Raw genomic sequence first — 26,683 nt, 5'->3', positions numbered from 1 at the left:
AAATGAAATAAATGATTTTCCATGATGAAAATGATACTAATAGAAAACTGGACTTTGTAGAAGTGTAAAAGGAAAATTATTTATACATCTAGAATGCAAAAATAATCACTATTAATATTTTAACTAAATTGCTTCTGGATTTTATTTATAACTTAATATTTGCCCATATAATATCATTTTTATTTTATTTTTAATATCATCTTTCTATTCCATTATCAACTCTTTGCAAAGATGGTTTTCAAGGCTATCAACTGTTCCATTCAATAACCTTCCATTGATTGAGTCTTATGCTGACAACAACAGAAAGGCCTGTCACATGACTACACATCAAACTGCTTTCCCCACCCAATTCAAACTGGAGTGCTATTTTCTATTGCTGTTGGAACCAGTCATCACAAACTTGGTAGATCAAGACAGCAACACATCAGTTTATAATGCAGGAGATCAAAGCCCAAAGTCAATGTCACCACATCAAAGTGTTGCCAGAATTGGTTCCTTCTGGGCTCCCAGGGAGAATGGTGGCCTTGCTGTTAGCTTCCAGAGACTGCTGATATTATTTGTTTCTAAGTCTTTCCTTCAATCCTTCCACTCTGAGTTTCTATCATCACCTCTTTAACAGCTACTTCTGACCTTTCTACCTCCTTGTAAGGGCCTATGCTGACCGCACTGGGCCCATCCGAGTAACCCAAAATAATTTCTCCACCCCATGCTCTGCCATATAAGCTAGCATTGATAGGTTTTGAAGGTAACTCCACAGATATCTTTGGGACCGTCATTCTGACAGCCACATATGTGTCAAATACAAAATTCATTGAATACCACCCACTAAATTGTGTAACATGTCCTTGTTTTTGATTTGGGCAAAGTGTTGTATTTTTCACTAATTTATTCAAAGTTCATTGATGTAAAAAATTCCACCTAGTACGTATCATGTGCATTTCATAGTGATATCCTGGCTTCCATGACTAGCTACAGAAATTATAGATTATTTCCTGTGTGAGAGACAGTATTTGTTGTGATTATATTTAGTGACAGCCTATGTAGATGTACTATAATGTACATATCCAATCTTCTAATGTAGAGTATCCTTCCCAAAGTGTGCTTTTCTCATTTCTTCCTTTCATAGTTAGCCACTTCATGGGCATATTAATGAGAAGGGAAGTGATTTCCAGTCACCTCATTGAATCCTTATGATAACCTCATGGGGCACTAAGATTATCTTCCTCTAAGATAAGAAAGTTGAGACAGCAATTATAAACATCTTACTCAATGTCACTCCTCCACTCAATGGTGGAGTGAGAATCTGAGCCCAGACTCTCCCACCTCAGTGGACACACCCTTAACCATTAGGCTGCTCTCCTTCTCCCTGCGGGAAGGCTTCTCTGTATTCATTGCAGTGTAAATGTACAGTGAGGTATATCTTAGACCATGCAGTATTCCCTCCAATTGATCCTTGAAAGTAGAATCGAGGGAAAGAAGAAGTTTAAAGACTTTTGATAATGTTGCCAAAATCATTGCCTAAAGTGGTACCCATTTGTGTAACTGTTGTTATTATTGTCCATTTTGAGTGACAATAATAATGGCAGGGACTGTAGCCTGTATATTTTGTTCCCACAGAAAATAAGGACCAGTTATTATAAATTTTGTGTGTGCAGACACTCTTCCTCATATAATGTGTACATGGACTTCAGCTTTGAAACAACTTGTTTGTAGGAAGGAAATGAGGTACTAAAGTGAGTCATCACTCTACAGACTGGGATTAGATAAGAGAATGACCAGTTTATGTTGGTGTCTGCATATACAGGATCAGGAACCACAGTTCCAGTCTCCTAAACCACTATGCCTCCTTCAGCACACAGATTCTTTTCAACAAATCACCTCTAACCAACAAGTGTCTCCACTGAGCTGTTTCTTCTACTTTTATCCTGCATTATTTGCATTTTATATATCTTACTGCCTTTTCTGTTATTTTACAAGAATAATATTTTTCTCAAAATATTTCATATCTATATATGTTTTAAAAATCATATTATATATATATATGTTTTAGAAATCATATATATATATATATATATATATATATATATATATGTGTGTGTGTGTGTGTGTGTGTGTGTGTGTTCGAGGTAGGGTCTCACTCTAGCCCAGGCTGACTTGAAATTCATTATGGAGTCTCAGGGTGGCCTCAAACTCACGGCAATCCTCCTATCTCTGCCTCCCGAGTGCTGGAATTAAAGGCATGCACCACCACACCTTGCTAAAAAGCTTTTAAAATATTTTATTTTTATTTATTTGAAAGAGGAGAAAGAGAATGGACCAGAGCCTCTAGCACTAGAAATGAACTCCAGACACATGCACCATCTTGAGCATCTGGCCTATGTGGGTACTAGGAAATGAAACCTGCGTCCATAGACTTTGTAGGCAAATACCTTAACCATTAAGCCATCTCTCCAGCCCTTAAAATCTTTTTAAATGAAGTTTATTATCTTGAAACAAACTGGCAGAGAACAAATATTAAAATAAACATGTATTCACTAATTTTATTAAATATTAATAAAACCACTATCTCTTTGGGTGGTTCAGAGTAATTGAGCTTCAAAATCAAATTGAATTACTGCTGAATATTTTAGGCATATACTCAGTGATTTATGATAAATTTCACTGTTACACAAATATAGTCATAGAAATCAATGTGATATCCAGTGCTCTTTTCACCTATCACTATTCAAGATTTTTAAGTAAAACACATGCAATATACTCTAAGTGAAAGTAAAGAAAAATAACATTATATAATGATAACTATATTATTCCCATGACAATTTCTTATTGTTGTTTTTGTTTTTTTGAGGTAGAGTCTCACTCTATCCCAGGCTGACCTGGAATTCACTGTGTAATCACAGGGTGGCCTTGAACTCACATTGATCTACCTACCTCTGCCTCCCAAGTGCTGGGATTAAAGGCATGCGTCACCACGCCTGGCTTCATGACAATATTTTTTATGCTCTGGTAATTAAATCCATATTCTTGCACCCCCAGCACTCCCCAGGAAAACATTCTATTTAGACTTGAAGCAAAATAATTTAAATTAGCAATTATGATAAAAAAGCAATGGTGAACACTGTTTGGAATTTTCTTAGTACATTTAAACATTACCTATGCAAGTTTAATTGTTCTAGATACATACAGTGGGAAATTTATAAGAACCTCAAAAATGACTAAAACCTTGAAAAACAGATTGTATTGTAAAATATTCTCTGAATAATCTTTAATAGAAAAGTAAGAGTACCTCACTCTGCTGGAAATATCTTTAGAGAGAGACATCAGAACAGCTGGGTGTGGTGGTACACGCCTTTAATCCCACCCTTTGGGAGGCAGAGGTAGGAGGATTGTCATGAGTTCAAGGCCACCCTGAGAATACAGAATAAATTCAGGTCAGCCTGGGCTAGATTGAAATCCTACCTCAAAAAAAAAAAAAAAAAAAAAAGACATCAGAACAAAAGGATAATTTCAAGATTTCAAGGTAGACAGCAATGACTATAGAAATAATGCTGCTCTCATTTCAGAAAAAAACATTGACATGGTGCTCTGGTAACAGGGCTTGGTAGACTCTGAAGGCTGAAAAAGTGCAGGGGAAAGAGGAGTGTGGGAATATAGTGGCCAGTACACATATGTGCCTATCGAAATATGGCAAGAGTAAATCCAAGACACACACTGAATTTGGAGCATCAGTACAAAAATTTGAATTTAAAATAGCTCAAAATTAGTTCATGTAATTTCATGTTGACATAAAAAGATCTTGGGAATCCTAGTTTAAATAAAATACGTTACTAAAATTACATTTAATTCCTAAGCATGTTGGCATATTCCTCTAATCTTAACTCTCACGAGGCTGAGGTAGATGTATTACAAGTTTGAGTTTGGCCTGGGTTTTATAATAATATCCTGTCTCAAGAAAAATTTTCTCCTACTTTTACTTTTTATTGTGGCTACTACACAATTATAAAATCACCTGTGTTTCACACTATAATTTTATTGGAGGATGTAGGCTTATAAAAAAAAATCTTTGCGAGGACAGGGAATTAAAAAAATGATATTAATCTCCAGATTTGTTATAAGGAAGAAACCAGCTGATTTTCAGCAAAACAGAAAGTGGATTAAAATTGTTGAGAGGCAGAACTCTGACATAGACAAGTGGTATTTTGACCATCTCCTTGGTCACTGATTTCATATTGTATGCTTGTGCCATGTGCTTGTCCCAAACACAGTAGGCAAGAGCCCATTCTTACACTTAGGGCGTCACTCCCAACCAGCAGAGAGAAAGAGAGAGAGAGGAGGCACATATTTTAAATTAGGCATTTTCACATTGAATATGTAGTTTTGAATGTTTCAAATATTACCTTCTTTGAGTAGTAAGATATTATTAGCCAAATGACCAAATATATGAGTTTGTCGTGATCTTTTATCACTTGTGACAAGTGGGGTGATAATTGCCACTATTTTTATGGACCGTTTGCATATATTTATTTAAGAAACACTAAATAAAATATCCGGCAAATAAAAAGGCTGCCTTCCTAGACAGTTCGCTTCACTTAAAGGAGAAAGCAGCCACACCTTGATTCAATTTGGTACATTGGTTTGACTTAGAAGCTATAAAAGGTTTTCACAATAAAAAAACATATAAATGCCTAGATACCAGTCACTATTCACGTCATGCCTCAAAATGCGTGTCATTTTTTGAGGGGACAGAATTACCTTCCTTTCATGGAAGCAGATTCACGTGGAGTCAAGCACACAGGAGCTCAACATGCAGGCAACCTAGGGACTGTACAACTGAAAACAACTTTGCATATGCTCTGTCATAGAGGCACATGTGATAACATAGAAAAAACACACAAACTATCGTTAATATTGTTAAGGGTTTCTTTTTTTCTCTCACTGTGTGTGTGTGTGTGTGTGTATGTGTGTGTGTGTGTGTGTGTGTGTGTGTGTGGTGTTGGTGTGTGTTATTTATGCATGTGTGTATACAGATGTACTTGCTACCCAAAGGTCAGAGGAAGATGCATCTGATAGTTTTCCTTATTTCCCCAAGATATAGTCTCTCACTGAGCTTGAAGCTCACCAGGAGTCCCAGTGATTCTCCTGTCTCCACCTGCCTCCACAGTGTGGAGGTTACAGACACATGGCCAGGCTTTCTTACGTGGTTACAGACACATGGCCAGGCTTTCTTACGTGGGTGCTGGAGATCAAAGTCAGGTCTTCATGCTTTCAGGACATGCATGTTCACCCACTGAACCACCTCCACAACTCAGGTTCTTATCTCTTCTGTAACTATGTGTACCCACATAAACACAAACCAGAAGAAACCAGGCTTCCTAGAACTGAAGGAAGCAGTGTGTTTTGGCTGATTTGTCGGCATTCAATCTAATGTAGACATGGAGACTCAGGATGGTGAAGCCATTGCTGAGGCCACGTGACAGCACATCCCAGCGCCAAGACCCCTCGGACCTCAGCCTTTGTGCCTGCAGCAGCAGCGCAGCGACAGCCCCACAGCCATCGGGCACTAGAGTATATGTGGCTAACGAGGATGCATGGGCAACATGAAGAAACACAGGCAGCTGTGGCCCTCAACTTTTCCTGGCAATCAGAACTGTCAGCAGGAAGGAAGCCAGGAAAGAACTCAGAGCCTACTCCTTGAGAGAAAGATGTGTTTACTGAGAGTTTGTGCTCTCTCGCTCTCTCTCTCTCTTTCTCTCTCTCTCTCTCTCCCTCTCTCTCTGTACAGCTCTGGGATGAATGCCTTTTGGGATTCAGGCAAGCAACACTGGTTAACTAACCTAGATAGTAAATAGAGAAATCATTTCATACAACCATAAATCTATTTTTATGCTGAAGTCACACATGTTTTATTACTGAATTTTACCCTTAAGGAATTTCTTGGTCTTATTTCAGTCTTAAGGAAAAATCAAGATGAAGAAATGATTCACTGAAATAAAATCTTTCTTGTATCTATTCTCAGAGATGACAAAAGATTCTTCTTCTGATGAGCTTCTGTGAGAAAAGAAAGATGAGGCAAACCCTAGCTGGAATGGTTCAGCTCCTAAGTAAAGAAGCTGAATTATAGAATGAGAGCAGAAAATGAGGGAAAACAGAGTAAAAGAATGGGTTGTTTGGAGGGAGTAAAGATGCACTACTTGGATGACTGATTTTCCTATGTTATTTATTTTAACTATGTACATCTCTAGATGTTTTTGGAAACATCAGTTCAAGCTCATGGTAATTACCTTTTCACATGTAGTCATTAAAATCACATTTCTATCATAGTTGTCTCTTTAATTTATTCTGATGGTTAACATGTTTTCATTTAATTTCAAAAAAACTGAAATAGTGTTTCTAATTTTATGAAATATTTCTTACCTTTACTAGGAAGAACTATTTAAAATATTGAATGAGATATCTTATATAACACTTAGCTCTGTACTCTTATTCCTTCTTAGTTACTATTCCCCAGCTGATAATTTTTGTTTTTTAGAGTGAGAGAGAGACAGAGGGGAAGAGAGAGAATCAGTGCACCAGGGCCTCAGTCACTGCAATTTAACTCCAGACACTTGCACCACCAAGTGGGCATGTGCAACCCTGCACTTGCCTCACCTTTGTGTATATGGCTTACATGGGATCTGAAGAGTCACTCATGGGTCCTTAGGCTTCGCAGGCAAGTGCCTTAACTACTAAGCAATATCTCCAGACCATTAACTGATTATTTTAATGGTACATAAGACTGTGGGAATAGATAGATGGACACACATACAACCCCTCCACCCACACACACAGTCCCCTCAGGGCAAGTCAGAACAGATGAAAGAATCACATAAATAAGTAAATTATAGCCTGCAAAGCTATAGTGCACCTGAGCATTTGAAAACCTGAATTATGTCATTTTAAGCATATTATGTATGTTTTAGTTTTTTGGGTACTTTTGTTATATCTTGAAGAGAATATTACTGTACATGGGGAAGCAACTGTTGAGTTTGTTGTCCTTGTGACTTTGGTAACTGCTTGTGATTAAAATAAATACTTACAGGCTGGAAAGATGGCTTAGCAGTTAAGGCATTTGCCTGCAAAGGCAAAGAACCCAGGTCCAGTTCCCCAGGTCCCACATAAGCCAGAAGCACAAGGTGGCATATGGCAGGCCTATTCTCTTCCTCTATCTTTCTCTTTCTCTCTCTGACCCTTTCTCTCTCTCAAATAAATAAATAAAAATAAAATTATTTAAAATAAATAAATACTTTAGCTTTCTATTTGCAGAATAGATAATATATATTTTAATTTCAACAATAATTATTGTTTCATGTGATAATAAACATAATACACTATATTATTGTACAGCCCACTATTCCCACATAATATGATTTTGCTCTGGCAGAAATCTAAAACTACTCTGTGAAATATGCTGATTATCATAGCATGCTTGATTTTGCTATTGTACAAACTACAATTTAAATTTTGAATTTCAGAGATAAAAGAATTAAGGAGGGGCTAAGGAGATGGCTTAACCATAACAGCACTTTTCATGCAAGTATGAGGACTGGAATTTGAATTGCCAGCATCCATGTAAAAGCCAGGTGGGTGTGGTAACCACCTACAATGCCAGTACCCAGGAAGCAGAAACAGAGGATGCCAAGGCAAGCTGACCAATTAGTCTAGCTGAACTGGTGACCTGTGGTATGGGCTCTAGTGCTGGACCCTGTCTCATTAAAATGAAGAGGGCAATGATGTAGAAAGACCTCTGACATCAGTCTGTGACACAAGTGCACGTGCGCACGCGCGCGCACACACACACAACTAAGAATCTAGGAATATAAACATAAAGGACTTTATTACAAATGATTGCAGTAATTATGTTTTTGTCATCTTTTAAAAATGTTTAAACAAAGGCATTTTAATTTGCAAATGGATTATTTTGCTATACTTTCTTGTGATGATAACTCTAAAATTTCAACATAAAATAAATAGCTTTTAATTAAAAACAAAAGCAACTTTACAAAATGAATCTTTATCAACCATTGGTTCTGTGCCTACACTGCCAAATTCAGCTCACTACTATATTCCTAATTTGATAAATATTGGGATTAAAATTACTATACATGAGATAAATTTTGTGTAAATGAAAAACCATCCATTGAAAAGTTGTTTATAAATATTGTGTGTTTGTGTGGCACAGACTTTGAAGGAAATGACACTTTCATTATGAAGAAGAAACAAACTTTTCATTTATAATAAGAAAAGAAGTTTGTCAGTAATTCAGCTTAACATAGTCATCATAGGGTGACTTAAAGTCCCGTGGGTTTTATAAAGACTACCCTCTCTTATTAGTTTATCAAGTTTTTCTTTCCTTGTTTATAACTGAGTTAATGTGTAATCTGGTATCTTTTCTTTCTTTTCTCAGAGTTAACCTTTGAATATCTCAGTATAATATTTAGTATATTAATATATGTATATATATATATATGTATATTAGTTGCTTATAACTAGACTCAAATCTTGACTATACTTAGATGGAATATGGAGAAAATTAGATGTTTCATGAGACTATGTAAAGAATATTGAGTTCTGTTCAGAAGTAATCACAAAATGTATCATTCATAGTATGTGGCTGATAATTAAAAATATATCATATGGGTCCAATAGCATGGCTCAGTTGCCAAGTATTAGACAAGCGTGCACAAGACCCTGGGTTCAATTCCCAACACTGTACAATTACATTTAAAAAAATGAATCTTATGCTTCTTGAAAAGAAGGGTGCTCTCATTCAAAAACAGTGGGGTCTATTCTGAGCCCCATATTGATAGAAGGGCATAGTCAGCCTCGAACATATTCAGAAGAGTTTGCAATGATGAATCCATTTCCTCTGTGAGCATCTGACAGACCGTCCTGTATTCCAGATCCAGGCCCCATATAAACGGCCTGAGTAAGGCCACATGCATTTGTACCCAAGTTGATAGGGGAAGAGACAATAGAATTGCTGGAGCTCATGGAACAAGTGGTAAGCTCTAGGGTGAGTAAGAGACTGGCTCAAATAGGAAGATGCAGAAGAGTGATGGAAGGGAAACCAACCACGGCAGGCAGGCTCACTCCTCTGCACCAGGGGCATGGGGCACTACAAGGGCACATGCCCGTGCATGATCCCTCCACACATACCATATTCGCACACACATATAAGTGAAAATAAGTAACAGTAAGTAATGCACTTTTAAAGGTCAGAGGAGAGGGAGTACGAACATGTAACACTTGAAGCTCACACCACCAATGAATGAAAAGTTCTAGCAGCATGGCTCCCATTAGTTGTAAAGGTCTTTCCTATGAGCCAAGTAGCTGACTGCTCCTGAAAGCACTGTGTGATAAACTCCAGAATCTAGAAGCATAACTTGGAAAGGTATGAGGTGGGCTGTCTTTGAACATTGTCTATTAATTAGAAGGAATCAGAGATGCTGCAGGCTTCCTGAGCCGTGAGATCTGCACCAGCAAAGCATGCCTGTCTAGCATAGCATGGGGGTATTTAAATACAGCTGAGAACTGTGTCAGTTGGTAGAGTGCTTGAGCAGCATACATGAAGCCCTGGGTTAAAGATCTAGCACAGAGTAAAGACAAAAACCAGGCATGGTGGTACATGCCTATAATCTCTGTACTCAGAAGGGGGAGCCGGGAGGATCAGAAGTTCTTTGTCGTCCTCAGATACATGGCAAGGTTAAGGTCAGCCTACTCTACATGAGACCCTGTTTCAAAAAATAAATAAGTAAAAACGTTATGAATGGGTCAAAGTGGAATGAATTTAAGGTATATCTTCCCTATAAAATTAGCTTTATTAATAGGGGAAGACTCTTTCCCAAGAATTGAATATTTCAGAAAAGTAGAAAACCTGTAGGCTTGAGCCCGAGAATGCAGCATTGAAGACATCTTATTTTTGAGAAACTTAGAGCAAAAAATAACACATACACATGTAAGGAATATTCTAGTTCTATCCAAAAATTAGGATTATTTGGGAGGCACTAGTTAAGGGAAGAGACAATCAACTTTTCTCCTTTCATAGAAGTCTGGAGTACTGAGTGATCTCTTAAATTTCATGGTCATGTCACAATATGAGAAGTTTGCTATGAGTTAAGTATGCATAAAAATTGAATATATTACTAAAATAGTGTTTTAAATGCTTTAAACTTATATTTCTGAATAGAATTACTTAGGATAGGAGAAAGTCACAGAGCCAAAGATGGTGAAAGTTTTTCTTTACTTTCTTCTACAATCCTTTCCACAAACATTTTTTAATTGTGCTAAGCAATTAAAAGTTTCTTTAAAGAGATAGGGAGAACTTATTGATGTTTTTACTTACAAATAAGCCACTTTGAAGGTTTTTAACACTACTTTTATCCTCTTCTTTTGTCTAAGATCATCTTCTTAGCTCTTTTTATATTTTAATTTTTTTCTTTTTAATTTGTGAGGGAGACAGAGAAAGAGGCAGAAACAGAAAGTGAGTATGAGGGCACTGCAAACGAGTTCTGGATATGGGCACCACTTTGTGACTTTACATGGATATAAGAGGAATAGAACCCAGACTGTTAGGCTCTGCAAGCAAGCTCCTTTTAACTGCTGAGCCAGTCCTACTTAAGCTCTTGTTACAACTCATAGATTGACCACTCATAGGTCATCTTAACATAAGCTCTGGCCACTTAACTCATGTCTGTTTTTTTTTTTTTTTTTTTTTTTGTCCCATACTCTGTCAAGTGACCTTGGGAATTTGTAAAATATTTGCCTTCAATAACTTCTCTTAAATTGTGATTCATATTTCTCAATTCTATTTAATTGCAATCAATGGTCACTGTGCCTTTATAGTATATTCACTGCAGGTAGAGAACATGCTTCTTCCCACTCTCCTGTCCACGTGTGGCTGACTCACACCCAGCTCATGTAAAAGGGTGGGAGCCTCCAGTCCTGGTTCTTCCCACTCTCCTGTCCACGTGTGGCTGACTCACACCCAGCTCATGTAAAAGGAACCTTAGACTTCGCAGGCAAGTGTCTTAACTACAGACCACATTGTATATCTTTTGATAGTTTCCACCATTTTCTCACCCTCTATTCTCACTCTTGCTAATGCTGTTATGCTGTTTCTATGGATTCAATATTTTTTAAAAACTGTTTTTGAGGCAAGCTCAAGAGGCTGGCCTTTTTTGTATGAGAATGAGAGAGAGAGAGAGATTGAGAATTGGCACACCAGGTCCTTTAGCCACTGCCATAGAACTCCAGATATGTGTGTGACCTTGTGCACATATGTGGTCTTGCATGCTTGTGTCACCTTGTGCATCTGGAGAGTCAAACATGAGCCCTTAGTCTTCACAGGCAAGTGCCTTAACCACTAAGCAATCTCTTCAGCCCTGCATTCAACTATTAATTGCATATATGAGACCAGGCAGTATTTTTCTTTCATTACTAGCCTATTTCATACAGCACAAGTTTTCTATAATTCCATGTTATGAATAGAACTGTCTTTTTTGCATGTTAAATGTTATTTCACATTGTTTCTACATCTTATATATGTGAACCATTCAAAAGCATGATTTTAAACAGTTGTCATTCATTTTAGTTGCACAAAGTGTATCAACTTCTCAATCTTCCCTCTTTTCTTGAGCAATTGTAAGGGAGTTATCCAAATGACAAAGAACAGAAGGGAAGAAAGGGAAAAGTGACCTCAATATTTCACAGTGCTGATCATGAAGCCTTCAGTATTATGCCACTGAATGGACAATCAAAAACAGTTGCTAATTGGTATATCACAGGCAACTTTCTTTTTTGTTCCTTCTTTTCATTTGTAAGATGTTGCAAATAGAATCACTTTCAAAATGATAGTGTGACTCCTGTAACCCTGTTACAATGCTTATCAAGCTATCAGCACTTCTCTCAGTATGAATGAAAGACGTCCTCAGTGAAGCTCTGTGGAAGTCAGGAAGAAGCATCACTTGAGGCTCAATGTAAGACATGGTAAAACCTCACTATTGTTTATAACAGTGTGTCTCTTAATATCATTGCAACTGATGTTCTAAATCACATAGTCTTTATTTCCCTACCACATTAATGCTATATTCTTTCCCCTTGTCAGGATTATAGTTATAGTCATCATTTTATTTCTATTTCTGAATAATGTTTTCTTATAGATGTCATGTCATGAATTGTCCTACTAGGTTGGGTTATTTCCTAATTATTTGATTAAAATGTGAGTAAAGCACACATCTTTCTGCTTTAAGGTAGAAAATCACTTCATATTTATGGACCCTAAAATCACAGCTCATAAGAGCCAAACTTGCCAGCTCTTTGACTTCATATAGAAATGCATGCGCTCCTGACACATATAATACCTTTATGAGGACAGGTTTTTGAAGACTTTGTCCAGTCTTATTGTTGTAGTAAGCAGCATTAACTCATGTTTGACTTTATTAGAACGTTTATGGTCTACAGAGCATTATCTCGTCAGTTAGACGGTGGAACTGTGCAATTAGCTGGCATGGTTCCACACCTACTACAAATGAGCTTTCTTTAGAGTAGATTGCCTGCCCAATAGCAAACTATTGCTCAATTTTAGTGCAAAATAATGACTTGTGGCAATTGAGAATCTCAGAAGGGAGAAGATTGTATCAGTGCATGTGTCAGGAGTTGCTGAGAGTTGAATTTGAGTCTTGATAGAGGAAATGGAATAGGGTTTAGTCAATAGCCAAATAAGGGAGGAAGATAGAATTTACTTATTCATTTGTATGAATGTGTGAATACCTGTGTCTAAAAATGCTTCCAATTAATTATTTTTAATCTTCACTGTTTCTCCAGTGAGGTCAGTAAATGTGTGAATTCTTCTACCTCCCTGACAGACAAAGTGACTGATATTTCAAATAATTAAGCCACATCTAAAACTGGTATAGCTCCTTAATGGTAAAGGTGATGACGGTGTCCTGATTATTTCACTAAGTATATGAAATGAAGAAGAAAAGAATAAAAGATAATACCAGCCGGGTATGATGGTATGCGCCTTTAATCCCAGCACTCAGGAGGCAGAAGTAGGAGGATTGCCATGAGATCGAGGTCACCCTGAGACTACATAGTGAATTCCAGGTCAGCCTGAACCTACCTGAGACCCTACCTCTTAAAAAAACAAGAGATAACACCAAAGGGCAGAATGCAAGCAAATAGGAAATCAAATTTCTAGTAAGAGAATTAGGAGCATCAAGAGGCAATGTTCACATAGGTAAGTGAGGGTGATCAGGAAGTATGTTTGATTTGAACAGATAGTCACATCACAACTGGGTCTTTTCACAAAAGCAGTTGAAGAAAAACAAAGACTGAGGATAAAAAGAGGGGAGAAATATGGAAATTATAATAATGGAAGCTGAAATCCAAGAGAAAAAAGGACACTATGGAGAAGGGAAGGTGGAAACCTTAAAATATGTAAACAGCCCAGAACTTGACAGGAATGTAAGCAAAGGCATAATTGTAGAATTAATTTCAGACTAATGAAAGCCCAACCTTTGTGTCCAAAGGTTATAATGCAGCACAGCTCCATGTGCCACACACAAGGGGGCTGCTTTGTGGTGAAGTGGAGTGAGCAGCATAGAGATGAGTATGGACATTTCCAAAATGGTCTAGGAGGAGTATAGTCTAGTATCAGAAAGCCACGTAATTAAAGTCGCTGGCAGGAATGGCAGCTGGTCTTTTACAGAAGTGTGCTCTATAAGGAGCATGGTCATGGGCTAGGAGTCCTGAATTAATGGTGAGCTGAATTCTGTCTTGTCTATATCCACTCTTCTCATGGAACCATCCTTATTGACCCAAATCCAACTGAAGGTATTTTCCTGGCATCTCAGAATTTACTGAAAGTTTTCAGTAGACAATTGATTTTATGTAGTCTCAAATCTCATCTGTGTGACTGTATCTTAGTAGTATTGGTTAGTTCCTCTTTGCAATTTTAGATGCAAGCAAATACATGACCCTCAACATATTACATATCCCTGAATGTTAGCACTGTGTTTCCAATGGATGCATGTGTGATAACTTCAATGCATGACTGAACATCCTCACGCCTAGGCGTGACTACTATGCTCAGTTAGGACAACAAGGTGATTGATAATGAACTAAAGCCAAAGACAACAAACAAGTCAAGAACATAGCTTGCCTGTCAAGAACGTGGGGCTGTGATACACAATGACGTATGCCTACCATCAGCAGTGTTCACGGTGAATCTCCTTTGGTGGCCATGGTGAACAAAAGTTGTCTGCTCCCCTTGTGGGTACTGAGGGAGCACTGTCTGTTTACAGAGTGCATGTTAAAAGTTAATAAAATTTACTAACATATGAGTAGTTTTCGAACGTCTTCAGTAGACTTCTGCTGTAGATATTTTGGAGTAAAGCAGAATGAGCCGTCTAAGATCTCTAGAGAGAACAGGACATATGCCCATGAGTTACATGAATGCAGCCACAGAAACAACCAGTCCTGTGCTAAAATATCATGAGGGGTGGTAAGAAACCACAAGGGGATGTCTGAAACAACACAGGAGAACGAGCAGCACTGAGGGCTCATCTGCAAATGGAGATCTGGAGTCTTCCTGGAAATTAAGTGAAATTGGCAGTTTGTATAAGTAAAAATGATAACGTGATAGTGGAAGTATCACTGTGTGGGGACTGATGGGCAGTGGATGGGATAACAGAGGCCAGCGCTCTCTTCTCCCTTCTCTCTTCACTGGGGAACTTTAACAATGCGCTTGCCTGGGACCCACTGGGAGATTGGGTCACAGAGGCAGCTCTCAGCATTGGGATATGTTTCTACTTCCACCTCCCAAATGATTTTATTTTCAGTCATTTTAGAGAAATCCAACAGTAAAAAAAGTAATAGATAATAAAATGATAAATTATTATGATAAATGATTTAAAAGCATTTCTAAATATACTGAGTCTGTACTTAATTTAGCAACCAATGGAAATTCAGTTACTTTGTACATTGGATGTTAGCTTTCAGAAAAATCACATGAACAGTATAACATGTTTGCACACCCCAGAATGAGCTGTGGGACAACTTTCATCTTGCATTTGTATCAATGGTGGCTATTAATAATATTTCAGTTTAGCTCACAGGATAGTTCTGGAATGAAGGCAATTTCTACGTGAAGAAGAACCAAAATAGACAAGCTGGAAATGTGTTTTAAAATAAGCAACACCCAAGGTTTATGTTATATACATGTTATTACTTGAGGTGTATGGTCTCACCATAATATAAAATAACCATTATAACTTACTCTTTGTATGCAAAAAACTTACTTTAACTAGATTGCTAATTCACTGGACAGTGTGTTATCCTACAGGTAGGTTGCCAAATAAAGTATAGAACACTAGCCAGATTTGAATTTCAAATAAAGAGTCATTTTATAAGTATGTTAAATTAAGCAGTTTAAAATGGCTTGTTTATCTGAAATTTAAATGCAACTGGCATCGTCTACAATTATTTGCTAATTTTGGCAATTCACACAGCATTATAATGGGCTAAGAAAAGAAATACTTAACACAGAATGAAGAAAATAGGGAAAGGACTTGTGTTTCAGGGTTTGAAAACAAAAATACACCCTTTCTATGGACAATCTGACTTTATCAAAAGTAAATATTGAAAAGTTGATTAGCTATAAAAAAAAAGAAAAGTGTGTTCAGTTAAGTCTCAAGAAGGCGTATAGCACTCAAAAGAAGGTCAAAGCCCAGTATTGTTTCTCTGGAGAATGTTTCTGTTTGGAGAGACTTGAAAGAATTGTCACTCTTGCTCCTAGGTGTACTGTGTGGCCCAACAGCAGCAGCTCGGGGGGCTGGTTAGAAATGTAGTCTGGGGCCTTCCTGGGCCTTCTGAGCCAGAATCTATGTCTGAACATGACCCTGTGGATTTATATGTTCACACTGGGGAAGCTCAAGTTTTGGTCCACAGCTTGCAAACAAACATGTTTAAGAAAGCAAATGGGTAGACAACCTCAGGGTTCAGAGACTGCTGGAACACTGATGCTGCCATTACAATTAAAGGACACCTGCCCTGGGGGATTCTCTTTTGGCTTCCAGGTGAGATTGCATCAGAAACAGGCCATTGTGTTTGGACTTGACCTTAACCACTTTTCATGTCCTTCTTGTAGAGGAAAGCAGCATGGCATAGAGAATTTTCACATCAGCTACCTATTGGTGCTGTGTACCAAGGGTGTTTTCTATCTGGACCTTGAATTTCAAATTACCCCCATTTCTTTATTGAGTGCCTATAACTCCCTTTCCAGAGCTGTCCAAATCCAACACAAGGCTCTTTCCCAAAACTACTTTTTTTCTAGACTGAGTTATATATAAACTTTTGAATTAATAGCAATTTCTATAGTGGGCAAAATTAACTTTGTGTGATGGTTTATATCAAATGTCCCCCATAGACTCATGTGTCATGAATGTTTGGTCCCCGGTGGGTGGCCCAAGGAGGTGGAGCCTTGATGGTAGAGGTGTGTTATTGGGGGCGGGCTTAGGGATGCTTAGCCAGCACCCCTTTGCCAGAGATTAACTCACTCTCTTGCTGCTCTTTTCCACCTGCGGTGGCAGAGGTGCTGTCCAGTCTCTGTTCATGCCTTGTTTTCCCCTGCCATCATGGAGCTTCCCCTTAAGACTGTAAGCCAAAGTGAATTCTTTTCCCCATCAGATACTTTTGCTCAGGTGTTTTGTCCCAGCGAAAAGAAGGACTACAACACTCTGGAAGTACATAAATTTTGGTTTATTCCTGACTCCCTGTTTTGGAGCTTTGTGGATTTGTATAACTAATTGAATTGTGGATATTAAAGGAGGTCCTGTCCATTAATCCTTTAGTATATAGCATAAATATTAAGCTTAATAAAATCCAACAATCACCAGCATCATTATCTTAATCTAAGAAAGAGTTACCTTCAGCACTGTGTCTTTAAGTGCTAGGTGTGGGAATTAGTACATTTGGCAAAGCTGTCCTGGCTGGCTTGACTCATGGGCTATAGGTTTTTTTTTTGTTTGTTTGTTTGTTTTGTTTTTTGTTTGTTCGTTTTGGTTTTTCCTTTTTGGAAAGAGAGAGATCCGAAGAGAAGCCTTGATGCTGCTTCTTAGGGAAATCACGGCTTTGGAGAAACCCTGCACAAAAATCATGGAAATAAATAGCATAGCAAATGTGTGTCCTATATCCCCTCCATGACCAAAAAGGAGCAGCTGATTTCCAGCACTACTCTACCTAGGGAGGCTTAGCCTGTAATGTCCTTTGGGCCCACCACAGGAATAGTGTTTTGCTGTGAGACACCTTAGTTTAGTTTTTTTCTTTTGAGTAGTAAAGATCGTGAAATGTCACTTATCATATGAGGTTTCATCAGGGATTGTAACCACACACTGTTATACAGACAGCACATATTATTAGTGGAAAGAATGTAATTATCTTTGTTGCTGTTTTTCCAGAATGTAGAGCTAATGCTCATTTCAACTTGATGTGAACTACTTCTCCCACAGCCATTAATCATGAACATTGGCAAATTTAGCAAGATACCAAGTGTCAGTATATGTGCACTGATATTTAACCTTTTGTATTAAATTCTTTAGGTAGAATAAAATTCCTTCAATATTTATTGCCTTATTTACTAAAAAATTGCAGGCACTTTGATAAATGGAGTAATCATTTCTGGTGTCACTATGACTGTGCAGTTCATTTTAATGTCTTCTGTGGCTGTAACTTAATAATTCATTTCAGCACATCTATTTGCAAATCACAAAATGTTTGTTGGACAGAGTGCTGGAGAGAAATGCTTTCTTGTCAACACAGATATCCCATATTGTAGCACTAGTGTCTACTATGAAATATTAATCTCATAGGCTTCAGAACTGTCCATGAACTTTGATAATATGGTTTTGTATCTTTAATGTCCAAACATAAAAAGTCATAAATGTGTATACTAGATTTTAGTTTCTTATGATATTAGGTGGCATTTCTTTAGCATATTTGATGGAAGCCTAAGAGCTAATTAAAAGCACAGTTCTAGGAACTTACATTCATGACTTTATATTTTAAGTGAATTAAAAAACACACCAAATTGATATTGGAATTGATTTCTAGAAAAGGGGAAGAATCAATGGTGATGGATGAAATTTAGACTTGTGGCTATGTGCGGTGGTGTTCCCCTGTAATCCCAGCTTTCAGGAGGGCAGAGTAAGAGTTTTGTAAGTTCCAGTCTGAGCTCCAGAGTAAGACCTTCTAAGAAGACTTGTAAATTATAGTTCATCTTCACCTATATATTTATACATCTCAGACACAAAGGATTGTAAGGCATGTTCTAAATCTCGCTGTCTAGAGCCCTCAGTCCTCTGAGGTCAGGTGTGAAGAATGGATCTCACCTGCTGCGCGTTCAGAGTTCAGAGAATTTACAGAAGAACACATATTAATCCCAACTATACTGGTGATCAATCATTTATTGTGATACGAAATTTAATTAAGAGGTTAAGCCACAATATTTGACAAATATATTTTCTGATGATAAAGTCTCCCTAACATGCATTGCTTTTATGTTTTCTGTTTTAGAGACGCCCAAGCAGATGGCCCGCGATGAAGTTTCGACGAGGTTCAGGACATCCTGCTTATGCTGAAGTAGAACCAGTTGGAGAGAAAGAAGGCTTCATTGTATCAGAGCAGTGCTAAAGTTACTAGGACAGACCAGCACCAGTACTGGCTTACAGGTGTTAAGACTAAGATTTTGCTTATACCTTTAAGACACACACACAGACACACACACACACCACGGACCATAAGCTGCTGTAGCTGGAAGAAGACGAGATTTCTAAATAAGCCCAGCACAGGAAGTTAACAAAAAGGAAAAAGGAAATTTGTACAAGAAACCATGTACACTGAATATAGACTCCTTAGGGGAATGGTATTCATGGTTCACTAGGAACATCTCCTGTGGACTTCTGGAAGTGTGACAAGGTGATGGAGCTCTGGGCCTAGGTGCAGGGTTTTAAAGGGATCGAGGAAACAAAGTAACAATAAAGCTTTAGTTCACAAGGGATATACACCTCTGGCTCAAATGCACTCTCTGATGTCTCAAAGACAACTGTGTTCCAAAACCTGAACCCTTTCACTCAAAAGAGCAAGTATGAATATTTCACAATTGTTGGGAACAATAGCTCATGTGAGAGCAAAACAAACACAACTAAGAGCTTTTCTATCTTTCCCACAAAACTCTGGCTAAAGAATTTTGTTATCTGCTCTAAATACAGCTGTTTCAACAAGTCCATTACTTTACAGGATCAATCTTTCATCTGCACTGGAGGTTTGAACTGTGCCTATCTATTCCTTGGTAATGGAAGCACTTTATAGAGTTTAAAATGTCCAAACTTTCAGCTAAGGATCTGAAGGAGGTTCCGTTGTAAGTAGGGTTTTCCATTCTCATTCCTTAAAATGGACCATGTGGTTCATTTCAAGAAGCATTGGCTCCATTTCCCATCCTGGAAGCTTCCTTCTCTTATGGCTGGAGGAACAAAAGGAAATAATATAAAGAGTCCTGTGATCATTTTTGAGACAAAGATCTTACAGGATTTAAAATATATGGGTTATTAAAAAATACGCTATTTCTGTATGAAAAGCCCATGTTATTGTCAATTCCTGTCTAAAAAGCCATTCAAGTCCACATTCAATTCTTGGTGATAAAAATAGTGAAAGAACCCTGCTGAATCATGCAGTAATTTTCTTTAAAGCACATAGTAGCTACATAAATATATATAAATATATAAATATATTTTGTTTATAACTAACACAAGGCAGGCTCTTGTGACTCTAAAGAGTGTATTTTGTCATTGAGACAAAATAAATGCAACATCACTGCATTACTTCCAGAGTTGTAAAATAATCCTTAAAATTAGAATATTTTTGTCATGTACCACAAGTGGATCAGTCAGTTGCAGCACCCACCATTTGGCTGCCCTTTTGAGCTGCTCTTTCATTTCTATCGACTCCTTCCATCCCTGACCATAGTCTTTCTTTCTGTTAGCCCCTTGCCTCCCCAAGCAATGTAGCAAATGCAAAGGCTCCTTAAAGGTAGCTGCCGTTTACCCTGTGATTGCAATCAAGATCCCGAAAGGCATCATTCCAGCAAGAGAGTAGTTAATATTTATTGATCTCTGAAGCGTCCATGCAGGTACTCTGTATACTGTGCAGTACAATTCCATCAATAGCCTAATCCAGGAAACTTATTCTGTGCCAAGAAAATTTTGGTTCATATAAGGTACAGTGTTTAATGTTTGCAGATTCAGGTCTCAAAAGGCAAAGATGTCTCAAAAGTGGCACTTTACTCACAGCTGTATAAAACGGCTGCATTGGACAACATCAGTCCCCTAACAGACTGTCACAGTTTAACATCACATGTGTATGACATTAACAAGTGCTCCTTTCTGCTAAATCTATTGTGCTTTACATTTTTAAATACCATATGAGTGGCAACTTTTTCCTTGTCTTCTTAATTAATAACAGCAAAAATAGAAAGCAAGGTGATAATAGGAAGTGATGACAATCTTACTGCAGTTATGTCCAATTTATAGGAAATATTACAACTAATTCTTGTGGAATAGGTTTGTTCAGACAGCAATAACCAAATGACTAACCAATGTAACTGGTGCAACTGGTATTCTATGGGTGGAGATATATATAGATCATATAGACGACTTCCTTTCAGGATAAAATGATGATACCTTTGGTATTGGTATGGCTTCCAACTGCAAGTGACAGTCACTTAAGTATCTTGCATATGCATATAAATCATAATGTCATATTCACACTCTTCAGAAGTCACCTTCCATTTTAGAGTTAAAAGAATTGATAAGCCTGTTTAAATGAATAAACAAATAAAACACTCTGAAATATTCAGTGAACCAAAGCACCAAGTAACAAGGATAATTTCTTGGAAGTAAAAATGGCTGCTAAAGTGTGGGGAAATTTTCTGAGAGAACTAAGAGTTAAAGGGAATAAAATTTTCTGAGTGGAATAATAAGAGAAGTAGTGGAATCCATTCCTTTATGAAACTTTCACACTCTGTACCTCTGGTGCCTGTTTGCTACAAGGGAAAGATAATTTTTAGAAATGTCATAATTGACCTGAATACCTTGGACTTTACCTGGATTATGTATTAAAACACATATGTAATGCACATTTGTACATTACTCAAAATGCTATAAGCATGGAGAAAGAATGACAGATATAGTTTTAAAAGAAGAATAACAAAGGGACACATACAACCTTATAAAAAACAGGGAAATGGCACTTCAAAGGAACTTAGCTATTTTGCCTTAATGATTTATAAAAAAATAATAATCAGTGGTTAAGGAAACTAAAGGTCATGATAAATGTATTATTTATCTTAAGCCAAATAGAAGCACATACCATATGCTGGCTTGCTTATGTAGAGTTTGGACCTTAAAATATACTTAAAAATAGAAAGCTGAAGATCAAAGATAAAGTCACTTGAACACAATTATTTTGGTATGAAATATCTACAGCATTTGACAGACTCTTATATGGACTATCTAGAATTATGATGCACATCATTATATATACTGGACAGATGTGTATGGTAAGTCTCAAATTAATTCAAATAAAATGCAGTTTAAAATTCAGTTCTTCGATCACACTAGTGACAGTTCAAGTGAGCAACAGCCCACTTGGCCCACGGCTGCTATAAAGAACACTCTGTCATTGTAGAAATTGCTATTGGAACGTTTTGTAGAAATATTTCCTTTTAATTCTAGGTCCTTGTAGAAGCAGAAAAGAAAGAATACTTGGCAGCTTTTAGACATCCAAACAATGATTTTTTTTTTTTCTTCCTGTAATCAAGAGATCCCCTGGAATGACAAACTGACAGCCTTGAGTCTCTTCTAGATTATCCTGGAAAAATCAACTGAATCTTCATAAATCTCAATTTCCAGGTTTGGAAAAATAAAAACATGTTATCCTATCTTCCTTGAAATATTACTATGAAGACTAGTTAAATGTAGAGAAATACAGGGTTTTGAAAATATATGTTAATGTAATCCATATAAAGCACATCTGTAGGTCTAGTGCCTGCTCAAAATTGCACTCAAAGAAAGAACAACAGTCCAGAAAGGATCAAAGACAAAAGCAAAGGAGAAGTCATCCAAAGCCATAGCAAAATTGCTTAATTTCCTGTCCATGTCTAATATTTGCTCTACATAACATCCAACTGAAAGGTTTGTCCACCATCTTGCCAAATGTGCTTGGGTTCATTCTGCACACGTGAGCTCTATTATGTATGTGGAGTCACTCCACGTCTCTAATTTCTTCTGCTATCCTATGTTACTCTTCACAGTAAAAGGAAGCCCAGGAGTTCAGCAGAGGCTTCCATAACACAGACATAAATAATCCTATAGTTATTTTATTTCTCTTACAGAGATGTAAGGAGATATGTTATTAGAATATAAAACTATGTGGGACTTGCTTTTGAACGTAAAATTCTGCAAATGCAGACTTTAGAAAGGAATGTGTAGTCTTAAATTAGCATCATGTTTCAATTTCTAAAAAAAAAATGGTACTTTTTCTGTAGTAAGTATAAATTTGAAAAAGTTACTTACATCAATTGCCTGGAAAAATATGTTTTGCTAGAATCCATGCTTTGTACGAGATACTTATACTCCGAAGCATTACTACTTAACTAGTTTAGAAATAGGTCCTTTGGGCATGATTTCTTGCTACTGTGAAATATTCTTTTGCTTTGAATTTCTTTAGATATTTCCCTAATATTTTGTTGCAATGTGCTCCACCAATTCCTAAATCTAGCTCTTGCTTTCCTTGTTTAACCCCACCCCTTGTTCTGTTCTTGTTCATGTACCAGTTCATGTTACGGAGGAGAAATCCAAGACCCAAAGAGACTGAGTAATTTTTCCAATATCAGGACCGAGTTTTAAATTTCACACTCCCAAGTGGTCATTTTTGTTCTAATTCTTATTGCTTGCATCCCTTTATAAGCAATTAGGACCAGCCAAACAACTTAAAGGTCCAGTTTTTATCAGAATTAACTATGTTTACATGTGGATTATCTACTTTTTCCTATAATATGGATCATTGGACCAGTCTTAAGAATGCTATATTTTTATAACAAGCAGTGATTTCACATTCTAGGTATTGCAGGATCATTATTTGGGTATGCATAACACCCTCTTTTCTCTCCCCAGCTGGGGACATCCACACTATTGGTACTTATCTGTCCCATTTAAAATTGTTGTCTGTGTTTCATTTCTTCCTGGATGAATTTTAGAACCAAAACTATTCATTGGAGGTTTTCCTACTACATATATATCCACAGTTTTTATTTCTTCGATAAACTATTTGGAACTATTAAGGTGAACAGATAATGTGAAGTCAGTCACACTGTCCACTCCACACCCATATCATCTTACCTTTCCAACATACTTCACACTTCCCATATACTTTGTTTCATCTCTGTATTTGTTTATTCATTAAATCACTAAATTCCGCTACTGTGTGCTGAGTATCCACTAGGATAAATTACTCCGCTAGATCTAGTTATGTGTGTGTAGTGAGAAACAGTTCAGGCAACGAAACCTCTCCTATTGCAATCATATCCTCAAACGTAACCTTACAAGTAGGTAAAATTTATATTCCTCTATCAAGTTCCAGTTGCAAGTCCATATTTTACTTAGGGTGTTAGAAAAAAATTAGATTGAAGAATGCTTATGAAATATAGTACATCATTGCATATTGGTGCTCTTCACTCTATTTCAAGTTACCTGTTAACTTCATGCATGAAGAGAACAGGCTCAAGCGTGCCCCTGGCCCAGAATACTTCTCAGCTTTCTTGCATTCTTACTAAGCAGATATAAATAGTTAACACTTTACTTTCTTGCACAAATATTTCTGTCGTAGTTTTAAAATGATCAGCATTACCACTTTTAGCACTCAAGGCACTAGTGGGTCCAGGAAGCATGCACACTTGTGGTGGCTGTTGTCATGTATCAGACCTTCTCAGATTTTCTTAAAACCACAGACATCTGGGGCCTGATAATTCTTTATTTTGAGTGAGGAAATGGTTCTGCAGCTTGTAGTATTTGGGAGCCTTCCTTCATGGCTTCTATTGATAAGACAAAAGCATAGAGTTCTTCTAACTAAAGATACCTTTATACCTAGCCCTGTTCCCATGTTGGAAAGAAGAGAAAGACTGGCCAAAATATCTCCTGCCCAAGCCTCTGTACTAGCTAATAAGCAAAATGTATCAAGAGCCAGAGCCCAACAGGCTTGCCTATCTAATACAGACATAGCACTGGAGTCATTGTAACAGTCTGCTACATTGGGAGTAATATTTACACAGTATTAGATGAGTGGACATGAATCAAAGGGAAGCAGTAATGATCTCGATGTATAATGAGGGAGAGTGTCAACTTCCCCATGTCACTACTCAAATGAATACTCAATGCATATCAGCTCTGGCTTCAGTCATCCAGACAGGGAAGAACAGATTATGCAAGAGACACCAAGCATTATGAGGTAAATCAAAAGCATAGGATGTACCCAGTTTAAAATTTAACCATCACCCACCAATCTTAATACCACTGAGGCCCTTGCACATAAAAGCAACAAAATAAAATTTAAAAATTATCATCCTGAAGAATAGATACTAAAGAGCACTTTTATTTGGGGTCCCAGAGCTTTGACTTTGTTGAATTTGACCATCAAAAGGCCTGCACCCCAGTGCTATTGAACAGACATAGTGATATCTACATACCATTCTGAGGGTAGCTTGAAAAGTGACATCCTCAGATTGTCATATGCATAGCAGGGAAATAAACTCAAGTGTCTTCCACTGAGCTGCTGTAAAAATAATACCATGAAGTATCAGAGCTGCTCTTGCAAATAAATCCCAAAATCATTTGAGGGAAATCACTTATGTGTCTCCAGGCACAGCTAGTCTGTGTATCCCAAATCTCAGCCAGGGTGGCGCTCACTGAGAGGAGGGAGAAGGCCCTTCTCTGACGAGTTCAAACAGATCTCTCATTTTCCAACTGAAGCATCTGGACATGGCCTGGGAAGTACATTATTTTCAAGAGGAAAAACAGGACAGAGAGCATCTTTCCTGGAAATTTCAAATGCCCAAAATTTACTACTATTTCTGGCCACACTACTTGTGGTCATTTGAAGCGTTGACAGGTCAAAGAGGAAAAGTTGAGCACCTGGGGTGAGCATGGGAACTCTGCCCATGTTTTTGGCCAACTGTACCTGGGCAGATATTTGCGAAGCATTTCAAAGTGAGCATAATTTTCCCTTGCTCACAATCACAAAGCTCACTGTGGTACTGCTAAAAAGAACACTGGGGAAAATCTTACCCTACAAAACCAGTCAACACAAACAAAAAGCAAGATTGTGTGGGGGAGCAGGGTCCATTGCAAGAGCTCGCTACATCCAAAACAAGTGCATGCCTTTCAGGTGAAGCTTAATTTTACAGAAGGTTTTCCCAGCCTTCACTATCACAGGGCTTAGAAAACTGGGCGCTCTGAATTTCTTCCAGGTCTCTGGACATCATTCCCAGGGGCTGTGCTCTGTCAGTGAGGCATGCCAAGGCTGCCCGAGTTGTGCCCGCATAGCCTGCTCATATTTCATCCTGACCTCACGCTGGACACCTGAACCTGCAAATGTGCAAACAGTTGTATCTGAACTCATACTGATGGCATCTGAGAGCAAAAGATGTGTGGACTCTGTTGGAACCTTGCTACATAATTCTGCAAACTTCCTGACTATTTTCACTGTAAGATGAATTATCTAAGTTTGAATATATTTCCTTACAGTTCATTAACTTGCCATCTATCACTTACATGGAGATCATTATCATTGGAATCATTCTTTCATGTTTTTTTCTACATAGTTTCTTATACCAATTTTTATGCAATTCTTTGATTTTGAATACAGTTTGGGGGCATCTTTTTTCTTCCTAGCAAAAATTTGATATTCACTGTATTGACCTCAAAGATTATATAATAAGGTCTGGAAGCTGGTGGTGACCAAATGTTACCTATATTCTTGCAGTTGATTACTATTTTCAGAAGTAAACCATGTCTTTTTCACTTTCAGTTGGAGTCAACAAATTTGGGATTTTAGAAGCGGAAGAAGGGAGCTATTTGTATAACACTGCTGTCATATTTGGCTGCATATTAAAAACAATAAATGAGCATTTTGTTTTAATTTCTTAAATGTTCTTGGTCTTTCAAAACATTTCTGTCTCCTTTCCTTTATTTTATCAATTATGGAAGAAGCTGATTACAACCAGGCTAATGGCATGCTAGCCTATCCTTTTGCTTCTAACCCCGCCTGCCCTGGGGACTGACACCAAGTCCAGTGAGCTTTAAAAAACATAGGAAGCAGCGTGTCTTGGCATGCAACAGGGAACAGACTTTGCCCTCTCTATAGCCAGTGCCTGCTGGAGGGTTGAATTCTCCTACCTTGGATATCCACTTAAATTCTAAAGCTGAAATTGGTCTAAATAGTTCCAGTCAGCTGTTGCCTCCCTCACTAGTCTTATTTCTACAAATTACTCTGGTGTTTTCTAATAAATTCTGGAAGGTCCTCCATTAGTTAACCTCTC

General features: G+C 37.6%; 1 protein-coding gene across 1 annotated transcript in view; it reads left to right on the top strand.

The window, feature by feature from the left end:
- Positions 1-26,283, top strand: part of Plxdc2 (plexin domain containing 2) — a 444,295-nt gene extending 418,012 nt beyond the window's left edge. The window contains exon 14 of the mRNA XM_004668408.2: positions 18,610-26,283. Within this exon, the coding sequence (XP_004668465.1) occupies positions 18,610-18,726 (117 nt within the window). The 3' untranslated portion in view covers positions 18,727-26,283. The remainder of the gene's footprint in view (positions 1-18,609) is intronic.
- The last annotated feature ends 400 nt before the right edge of the window (positions 26,284-26,683 follow it).

The sequence above is a fragment of the Jaculus jaculus genome, chromosome 15, assembly GCF_020740685.1.
Source record: "Jaculus jaculus isolate mJacJac1 chromosome 15, mJacJac1.mat.Y.cur, whole genome shotgun sequence".
NCBI classification, from domain to species: domain Eukaryota; kingdom Metazoa; phylum Chordata; class Mammalia; order Rodentia; family Dipodidae; genus Jaculus; species Jaculus jaculus.
The sequence above is the reverse complement of the archived record's forward strand: the minus strand, read 5'-3'. Positions and strand labels throughout refer to the sequence as shown.